This window comes from Candoia aspera, chromosome 1 (genome assembly GCF_035149785.1).
Source record: "Candoia aspera isolate rCanAsp1 chromosome 1, rCanAsp1.hap2, whole genome shotgun sequence".
Taxonomy (NCBI): domain Eukaryota; kingdom Metazoa; phylum Chordata; class Lepidosauria; order Squamata; family Boidae; genus Candoia; species Candoia aspera.
The window spans coordinates 140,495,138-140,505,608 of NC_086153.1; the positions used below are offsets into that span (position 1 = coordinate 140,495,138).

Consider the following 10,471-nt stretch of genomic DNA (forward strand, 5'->3'; position numbering starts at 1 on the left):
TGCATCCAAGAGAGAAATCTCATTTGAGAAAGTGTCTCAGATTTGACCCTCCCTAGTTCTACTGAGGATGAAGGGAGGGAGGAGGCACATTCAGACTTGCCAGATTCTGATACATTAACCTTATAACAAAAGTAGTATTAGCATTAACAACTTTGGTTTCCTAGTTTGGTACCTTGAAGGGCTGACAGTTGCCTGTGATACTTTCTTAAGTTAGTTTCCTGACCAAGGTCAAGCCCTGCTTATCTGACTGTTGCCTTGATAGGTGCTCTTCCTCCTGCTCTTCAAGGCCATTCCCTCTGCCCTCTACACCATCAGAATAAAACAATGTCTAGTACTTGAATGGTTTTGGTCTCTGAATCAGTTAGTTTGAATAATGCTATTGAATGCCATAGTTCTTGAGCAATGAATCCCTTTTGACCAACATGGTGTCCAGTGCATACATTCCAAATGGCTGTTCCAATCGTTAATTTTGGCATGATTTATGTTTGTTCCGTGATCGATTTTTTGGGCAGGAAAGGAATAAATCCATCACCTTAGGCAGCAGACACAACATTTGTGTGCTGTTTTCCTAAGAAGCCATGTAAAAAAGTTTCACTCCTAAGACACCGGATGGCAGGTCATTTCTGAGCATGCTCTATTAGCACACCGGAAACAGTAAAAAGGGGGCCTCCTTACGTGCAGCTTGTAGCTTCAGGAGTTGAAGTACGTCTCTTAACAAAAATGCTGAAGGCTGCAGTTTTAAGCTAAGCTAATGATGCCAGGGAATTAACAGAAAATAAATCTTACTACTACTCCCCAATTTAAAAAAGCGCAAGGCTTAATTGGGGTTGGAATTCAGAGCAGAACCTGCCTCGAGTTCCCGTCCTAGCACGTGCAGAAAGGAGTAAAAAATGCCCCTGGGCATATGCAAAGTACAGCTGCCTCTGCCTTGAATAAATAAGAACAAAGAAGGGGGGGGAATGGCGGGAAGAAAATAACTTCCTTAAACCGAAGTACTCATGATTGGGGCTGCAAATAAAGCTGTCCTTCTAAGCGTCTAGGCTAGGTGGTCCTTCGCTTTGAAAAACAAACCTCCTTTTGCTGCTGCTGCTGCTCCCACGGGATTTTCACTCCCCCTCCCCCCGCTCCTTAGCTCGACTAGGCGGGGCTGTGTTTTCCGCGGCCCGAGGTACTCGGCGCCGCCTTGCAAGAAGAAGCGGGAACGCGATGGAACCGGCCTGGCTCTTGATGGAGGCGGCGAACTGGAGCACGATCGCGGCGTGCTTGGTGCTCAAGCTGCCCCAGGGAGCCGCCTTGCTGGCCGCCAGATCCGCCCGAGGAGTCAGCCTGGAAAGTTTAGTGTTGGAGCTCGGCGGGTAAGGGACTTTCTCCGCCAAGCTCTTCGGCAGCCACTTCCGCGCTCTTCCTCCCGCCCAGTCTTGGGGAAAGGAAAGGTGCTCTGTTGTTTATTCTACGGATGAGTCTCTCGCCTTGAGGACTGCGGAGGGGGCTCCGCAGGGCTGCGTGTGAGCGTCTCTTCCCAGCGAGTCCCTCCCCGTTTGGAGGCTGTAGCTGTTTTTGCTGGGTGGCGATGCCGAGCGCCCTCTGAACCTGCCCCGCGGGCAGCGAAACTCCCGGAGTGCGTCAGCTTCGGGTGTGGATGCTGCCCGGATACGTAACAGTCTCGGGAGGAGGATGGCAAGTCCAGGCCGCCGTTTTCGAAAAGGAGACCCGGGCGGAGGGCCTGGGACACGTGGCCTCTTCTGAGGCTCCCTCGGCGCAGCATCTGCCCGCTTTTCCCTTCCCGCTCTGGCCGCTTTCGTTCTTGCTGGCTGCTTCTGTTCTCTCTCTCCTGACGCCAAGCCAAGCCACGTCTGCCCTGGCCTTTTTCCTGACCTTCTTGACTTTGGTTTTATCGTAGAGCAGCAAGGTGGGGGGTGGGCCTTGGAGGGGGGACTAGGAGCTGGCAAGATAGTCGTTCAGTTGGATTTTTAGGGAAAGAAAGGTGCTGCCACAACTGTGCCTGCTGGTGAACTTGAGGACTCTTCTCCTGGTTCAAACCTCCGTTGTATACCTGAAAGGAAGCACATTCAGATCCCAAGTTGGGCCTGAGCTCAGTCCCAAGGCCCTTCCTAGTTCTGGAGCTGTTCTTAAAATAAATGAAATAAAAGGTAATACCAGTGCCATTGAGCATCTCATGGCTGCATCTCCCTTATGATGCCAAGTAGCCTTTTCCTGTCTGAGATGGTTGAGGTTCCAGGCCAGAGCATTGTGAATTCCAGCTTTAAGAACTTCTAAAGAATATTGAAGTTCTTAGAAACAAGTGTCATACCTTTTCTTTAGAAGACGACTTTTAAAACTTCCCAGGCTGGTGCTCTTCAAGTATGTGGACCTCTTTCTCAATTCCTCTGCACTGAATAAGGTTGCTTTTCAGATGCTTTACCTGGCCGCTGTGATTTGTAAGCTGTATGCCCTGAAACCCACAGTAATAATAATAAAGCACCAGGAATCTAGAAGCAGCTGTAAAATGTTAATCTCTTCCTCTGCTGTTGCACTCCATGTGTGCGCTGAAGCTTCCCTTACGGAAGCAAAGGGTGACATTGTGTTGGACTGATAGTGTGGGGGCAGTTCTGCAATTTCTGAATATCTGGTTACCCTCTCTAAATGAGCCTTATGCCTGTCCATAAAAAGCAAGGTGGGTTCTCTAGGCAGGCAGTTGTGGCCAGAGAGCCTGTTTCTTTCATTAAAATAATTTTTGTTCTGCTTGCGCTTTTCCTTTATTCCGCGCAGTTTTATAAAAATGTCATTACAAGCTTGTGAGTCAGTGACTCTGGGGGACTGGAATTTAAGCTTCTCCAAAATTAAGAAAGTCAAATCTCCTGGGTGCTTCTGTGCCACAGGGAGTCAGAGCAGCTTTTAACTTTTTGTATGCTTAGTTTGGGGAAAATTGGCTCCGTACACTCTGATTTGAACAAGGAAAGCCTGTTTCAGTCTCAAGTCATTTTTTGTGAATCCTCCTTGCACTCAGGAGGATGGACTTTACCAACTCAGCCAGTGTCCTCTCTTTTCATCTCCAGATAGTTGGTAGATTAACTTAGTCTCCTTCATCTTGTACCTGCCAGATACCTTGCATTGCATCTCCCATAATTCTCAGCCAGCATTATTATTGGCCTGGCTGGTTGGAAATTCTGGGAATGTTCTGTAGATCCAGAGGACACTGGGTTAGAGAAGGCTGAGCTACCATTTTTCATGTGCAGGTGACACCTCTGCCTTGTTCTCAGTGTTCCATGACTTCCCTACTCTTTTAAAGAGCTGCCAGGACAAGAGTGCACACACAGGGCCCAAAATACCTTTGTCCACTTTGTATTTCAGTATACATATCTGCACCACTTAACTTTCCTGCTTTCCTCAACCATGCACTGTAAATTATGCTTGCAGCAGGCAAATATAATGAGCAAGCTTTGGACAGAATCTTGCTCATTATACTTGCCTGTCCGGTGGGCCCTTCGTGAGCACTCTTGTCCTCATCAGCAGCTCTTTAAAAGAGCCACCTCTCCACCTCATCACCATTGTAACTACTAATGGTCACTAAACATGGCAGTTGCTAAAACATTCAAAAAGTACAGAAAATGAAAATATTCTGCATTGAACCTCCTTGTTAAGCTCTGAGCTCCTTTCTCCTCTGCTGAGTTGAAGTGCTGTCTCCTTACCCTTATCCTGATTTTCTTATCTCTGTTTCAAGTCACTGCTGTCATCTGACTTCTCTTCAAAGGAAGAGATGACAAACCTTACTAGTTTATTTATAGTCAAGAGACCAAATTAAGGAAAAAAGCACATGCATACAGAACAAGTAGGATAAAGATACGGACAATACACACACATTATATATACATACATACACATATACACACATTTGTATATATATACACACACGTGCAAAATAGATGGAGAGAAATAGGGCAATTGCTGACATTAGAAAACTATCATTTTAGTGGCTGACCATTCCAACTGCAAAGGCACAGAATTTAGCAACGTTCTTAGAGATTTTAGCAGAAATGTCTGCTAGTAGAAACTGTACAGTTTCAGACTCAGTCTAGCCCTGCACCTAACAAGAAGTGGATCCAGCAATGCAGACTACCAGTCCTGGTACAGTGGGCAGGGCAACAGGAAGTGGGCTCTGGTGTCAGTGGCTACATTGGAACTTATGCCATGATGGTCTGGATAGGAGATCTTATTAAGCTGCCCCTCCACAAGCTTTGAGGGTTAAGTTTAGAGTTAGGCACCTCTTTTTTGTCTCAGGGCTTTGGAGCAGTCTCAAGCACTAGCCAGTTTCTACCCGAGGAAAAAAACTTAACTGCAGAAATGAAGGTGGAACCATTAACCAAAAGATGCTCCAATTGCCAACATAAATGGCAAATTAATGGCACCCAAATAGAACTAAGGCCTTTTATACAACTTGAGGCTGCTCTGGGAAAATACTACTGTATTGTATCACCGGTGCAGTTAAGGGCAATTTGAATCTGTCTCACTTGTAAATAGGGGGCAAGATGAAGGTAGTGCCAGAGAAATACAGACGGAAAAAGGTATTCCCAGGGCAGGGCAGGGCAGGGCTGGGCTGGGCTGTAGTTACATTCAAGTTGGGAAAAGCTCTGAGCCTTTTCTCACAAGATCAAAAAACAATCCCAAAGCTGCATATTTTTTTCCAGCTGAAAGTGCATTTGAGCCTTCTGCTATTCCCAGTCCAGGGGAAAAAAATCAAACCAAGGTTGACTACAGCTTGTAGCAGGAAACCAGGCCTTCTCATTATCTGTGAACTAAGCCTAGAACCCTGCACAGGTTTGAACTTCTCTCCGAGTGTTCTGTATACAGAATGTACAGCTTTGTTCTATGCGTGGCACTCATTCCAAACATGAAATCCAGTGGCTTTTCCTTTCTTGGCTCCCAGTTTCCTGTTATCACATGGTCATGATGTCAGAGTTAGTAAAATCAGAGTTGGCAGAATCAGCCTTCTAAAAATGCATCCATTTTCAGCAGCTTATCATGGTAATATTCCAGGTGTTATAAGCGCTGTGTCCCTGGCTTTTATTTGACATCTCTTGACCTGCCTCCTTTTCTGCCTCCTGCCTCCTTTTCAATATCATACCTCTTCCTTGGCTGCCCTGGAAAGATCAAATTCCACCTTCATGCCTTGGTTTGGAGATGCCTTTAAACTCATTTGTTTAGTCTGAATACTCTGATAAATTGTTTAAAAATTGAGTTCTTCGGTGTGAAATTAGGCACATGCAGGAACAGAAGGGAGGTGCAGAAATAACACTTGCAATCAGTTTACTGGGCTGGAATGGCTACGTCGGAATTGGCCCCATTGACTGAAGTTATACTTTCTCTTTCAGTTTCCTTGTTTGCCTGAGATACATGAGCTACTACCGTTATTCTCAGCTAACATATATAGAGTATCCCATCATGATTGTGCAAGGTAGGATTTGTTCCTCATTCATTATTCCACCATTCTTTTTTCTCAATCATGCAGTAATGAACTATTTTGTTTTCTTTCAGATATCATCCTTTGCCTGCTTGTTCTGCATTATAATGGCAAAATGAAGCATGCTTTGCCTTACACAGTCATGTATCCTTTACTTACCGATTTTTTTCCATTTATACAGCATTTCTGGCACTTGTTCCTGCATCCCATATTTAGAATTAAGCAACATTCCTCTTTCCCCATGTTTCTAATTTCATGTTCACATGTTCAGGATCTTACCCAAACATTTTCCGGTGGATTAAGGTGCTTCCTTGGCAACTGATGTTTCTTTAGTGGACTATAAGGCCTCTGTGAGAAATTTTCAAGAATAGCATAGTGGATCCGTTTTTACTTCAGGGATAGAAGAACTGGCTGTCTCAGTGTTGCTGGGTTACAATTTCTCTTATCCCTGTTAACCGGTTGGGACTGGTGGATGTTGGAGTCCAAGAACTTCCAAAGAAGGCTTTGGCAGCTCAGCTTGTATAGATGAATATATATCTGATATTTTACATAACTTACTTGGGGTCACTCCTTTATAGGAAATTTTTATTCACTGGATTCTGAAATGAAACATTTTTTTCATTTTGCAGCAGGACGTATGAGATTATAAAGGCATTTCCCAAGTATCACAAGAACCATTAAAAAATCATTTCCCAAGTGGATCTGGCTAACTAAGCAGCCTGAGGGTTAGAAATTTGGGGATCTGGATCTGGAATGTGAAGCAAAAGCTGAGAATTTCAAGGTTATTCATTCTGTGTTTAGTATAAGTCCATCTTTGCAAAATATATGCAGTGAGGCTGTAGTGCTTTAGATTCAGATCTTTCAGAACAGTGGGGTGAGTGTAGCACCTGTCTGCAACTCTTTAAAGCAGCTACATCTTCTAGGATCAGGGGGCAGCTGCATAGAGCAGCCATGGGATCCTGGGGAAACATGCAGCTGAGGTAAACACTGATGCTTCATTTGTACACCCTGAAAGCCTTTTCTGAACTTTTTCTGAAGTGCTTCACAATCCTAATTTGTAATCCTTATTTGGATTTGCTAACCTACATAGCACTTTCTTGGGGATGCTGAGGGCATGTCTATGCAGTTTTGCTGAACATGTGCAAGTAAAAGCAAATTGTTAATTAATGATTCTAGGCTTATTAGTTCACTCATCTCCTCCTGATTAATAATTTAATGTATGTGGATGTGTGTGTTAAAGATAGTTGAAAGCAGTTGTATATCAAAAGGATTGCAAATAAGGGAAGGAGAAGAGCACAATAAAGTGTCTGCATTGATTAAAATCAGATTATGCCACAGGTCTACCAAGCATGCTTCTAACCTCCACCTGCATTATGTATCTTAACCTGAAAGGTTAGATTTGTGGCAGGATGGTATGCTATAACTCTGCAGGAATGGATATTGGACTTGAGTATGGTAAGGAGTTGAAATAATGTATCTATATGGTGGGTCATTCTAGATGGTTGCAGTTTTTAATGGGAAGCCACCATGAAATGTGTGAGGTAGGAACTTCATGGATACATCACTACATAGTGTTGTGGCATAACCCTTGAAATTGAGTTCCTCTACATTTTGTGTTAATTCGAAAGATGTTGCTCTTTATGTTATCATGGGTATGTGCATGGAGGTAAAGAGGAGGGCAAGTGACATCATGTGGCTGGTTTGGGACCCCAGTGTATGCCATGCTAACAAAATAGCTTGATACTTCAAGCTCAACAGACCATAATAAAGAGAGGGTCTAATAGTTTCCTTCAGTAATTTTGGTATTTCATTAAACTTTAGAAACTTTCTGTGGGAACACTGGTCACTGTATATGCTTTGAATCCGTTAGTATCTGCTTGCTTTGTTGTAAAGCCATGCGGGTCACAGTAGTCTAGAAACATGGAAACCATAGGATAAATTAGGATAGAAATTGTATCAGAAAATTCAAGTTAGTCTAGCTCTTAGCTGTTAGGAAGAGATAAATATGTTTAACTTAAAATAATCACCTGACCTTGGGAGTAGCAGCTTCCCTGCACTACAGATAAGTGCCACTATTAATAAGGGCTGTACCTTATAACCTGGAGCAGGCATCCTTACTGTGGCTGGGCTGGGCATGTGTGCATGTGCAGAGGGGGTAGAATAATGCAAAATGGTAGGGACCGGATTTTTTTCTTGAATTGGGGATAGAGTTCTTTAAAAAAAACTATGTCAAGCTTATTTTAGGGTCTAAAGTAGTTGCCACCAATTTTTGGCAGTTGTAGCCCTAATGGTGACTGGAGTGCCAGATGTGGCCCTAGGGCCCCAGGTTCTCTGTCCCTGGGGCAGTAGAACACCAGCCTGCCATCAGCCCACCAGGGTTGGCCAGGTTCCTGGCTGGCTGAATGGTGGCCTGGGCTAACCTACTGCAGCCCAGTCTAGGACCACCTGGTATCCTGAATAACTCTATATATCCTGACTTCCTATAAGCCCTTTTCTTTAGAGTTGGGTCTAAAGGATATCTCTAGCTGTTGGGTGAGAAATAAGTTGTCTCCCATTTCTGCAGTATTTACTGCTTCTGCCATCAGGTGCAAGTTCTTTGGAAAGGGGCTCCAGTTGCTGTGAAGTTGTATTTTTGAGCTACTGATTTTAGTTGCTGTTTTCACTGCTGTTTTTTTCAATTATACAATAGTCAAAACCAAACAAATCTCAGTATGGCTTAACATAATGTGTGAACCTAGTCAAGGAGTTGTTTAACACATCAGCACAGAGCCAGGCATTAAATGTCATCTTCACTAACTGGCAGCAGCTTTGTTGGCTCTCAAGCTGAATCTGCCCTTCGGATCCTGGTACTTAAAATCTTTTTGAATTGGCAGTGTCAGCAATTCAGTCTGTGTTTACAAAAGGAATTTAATGATGGCCACTTCCTACCACTCAATCTGATCTTTGCTTTAACAGTTGCACTCCTGTTCTTGGCTTTCTGCAGAACTTGAGCACAGTGGTCAGTGCAGCAAGTAAACTTGCTCAGCTCCGGTGTCTTTGGCAGACTAAAGATTCTGAACAACTGAGTGCCACAACTTGGGGATTAGCCACATACACCTGTGCAGGTAAGCAGCATCTGCCCTACCAACATGATTGTGGAATTACTTGGTAAATATCTGACTATAAAATAGAACGAAATTTAAAATTATTGGAAGAATTTGAAAGTTAACTTTTATGAGCTACTGTTAAATACAGTTTGCTGAAATAAACAAGTCCTACAGAAATTGCCAAAAAACCAAAAACAATCAAGTTTGGTTTTGGCTTCTGAGAAATTCTAAAGGGAGCTAGAAATGTCTGTCAGGGAAACTAAGGATTTCCAGAAAAAAGAATGCCTGAAAGTTGCTATAATTTGTTGAAAGATAATCCTTTGGGAGCAATATTTGGACTGCATACCAAAAGGGAAAAAATGGAGGATTTCAGACAGATGTTTCACAAGTGTTCTGCACATCTTATTTGCCAGGGATTTAAAGGGCAATAGAGATGAATTGACAAATAAGTTTCATATTTTAGCTATTTAAAATCTGCTAACTTTCACTCTCTCTCTCAATTAAAGCAAGAATCTTTACAACATTAATGACGACAAAGGATTCTACAGGTAATGTTATATTATTAGTGGATCTTATAGCAGGGATTTTAAACATATTCTTCTGAAAAAGTGCAAGTGTAGAGGAAGGAGAGATAAACATTGGCAAAGGAATACAAGAACTGTTAGCAGTCAACACCATTTCAGCCCTGGGAAAAGACTCAAAATAACCCTGCTTTGATCCTCTATGGGACAAGAAGCTTTCAAGATTCTGTTATTATACTCTGTAACAATAAAATACTGGTATAGTCTTGCAGTGTCTGTCTGCTGACCTGGCCTCCTTTGAAGGATGCTTCTATAAGTAAGTTCATTGTTCTTCCCTTTCTCCAAGTCAAATTCACATTCCCATTCTGTTGAAAGGTTCTGTATGCAGTAGCTTCTGAGAACAGACTTCTTACTGAAGAACTAGTTTTCAGTTTGTGACTACACTCACCCTTGTGCCCATCCTGAAGCCCAAGATTAACTAGGGCTGAAACTTTTGGGGAAGCTTCAGACACAAAAGTTGCTCCTTGAATGAGATGGGCGGTGAATAGATTTGAAGAATGAGTGAGTGAATGAGTGAATGAATTGGACTTTAAGATACTCAATTTACTCTATAAACCACCCCAAAATGTCACTTCTTCCAAAGGAACTCTGAGAGCTGCAAATTTGGAGTTTGGAGGGAGTTAGGAGAAGGAACCACATGATGCTTTGGACAAGGAGAAAGGTTCAGGGGTTTGCCTTCTACCAGCATATAGGCGTTGTACTATTAGTTTGAAAGCAATTGAATTATTTCCTAAGTTTAAAATGGATTTATCTTGCTTGTTTCATTTTATGGCATGTAATTGCTAATATGTATTCTTCCCTCTCCTTCCCAGTTCTGATCCGTTTCGTAATCATGATGGCTCTTAATATTTGGGTCATAGCTACTATATTGGAATACCGGAAGGCTAAGAAGCATGACTAAGATGGAGATCCTGCCTATTTTAAATGACATGGACTAAAATGAAAACAGAACCAGTGCTGAAATGTCAGCTTGTTTCAACAAACCGACAAACATTCCATTAAATGGGAGGTGATGTTTACGTATTACAGATACACCTAAAAATTCAATACTAACACTTCAGATGTATTGGGATATTTATACTTATTGTTTGTAAAAATAATTTGCTAGATGAAGTGTTTCAGAGGTATATTTTATATGAGCAGATTGCATAACAGACTTCTCCTGGCTGTCTTCCTTTCCCTATCCCCTGATCATATCTAAAGCATATTGGGGGGATCTATTTTGTGGCAAAAAATTTTTTTTTATCGAGTGGAATTTCATTTTGAGACTGTGTGTGTATGTACATGCACCTTTATATTTACTGAATTACCAATTTTTCAGAAATACGTTTCTAGGAATTCTCATC

At 42.6% G+C, this 10,471-nt stretch overlaps 1 protein-coding gene across 1 annotated transcript; it reads left to right on the forward strand.

Annotated features, from left to right (window-relative positions):
* Positions 1-1,153: 1,153 nt before the first annotated feature.
* On the forward strand, positions 1,154-10,158 carry SLC66A3 (solute carrier family 66 member 3). The gene is made up of 7 exons (XM_063314574.1): positions 1,154-1,355; positions 5,370-5,452; positions 5,533-5,602; positions 6,856-6,913; positions 8,442-8,562; positions 9,051-9,092; positions 9,938-10,158. The coding sequence occupies exons 1-7, from the start codon at positions 1,207-1,209 to the stop codon at positions 10,024-10,026; spliced, it is 612 nt and encodes a 203-aa protein (XP_063170644.1). The 5' UTR covers positions 1,154-1,206; the 3' UTR covers positions 10,027-10,158.
* Positions 10,159-10,471: the final 313 nt, after the last annotated feature.

Excerpts from the sequence above, each read along its gene's own strand:
- SLC66A3 (XM_063314574.1), top strand. The coding sequence starts at position 1,207 with ATGGAACCGGCCTGGCTCTTGATGGAGGCGGCGAACTGGAGCACGATC. Across the intron at positions 1,356-5,369 it reads TTAGTGTTGGAGCTCGGCGG|TTTCCTTGTTTGCCTGAGAT; the intron begins GTAAGGGACTTT and ends TTTCTCTTTCAG. Across the intron at positions 5,603-6,855 it reads GCTTTGCCTTACACAGTCAT|ATTTGTGGCAGGATGGTATG; the intron begins GTATCCTTTACT and ends CTGAAAGGTTAG.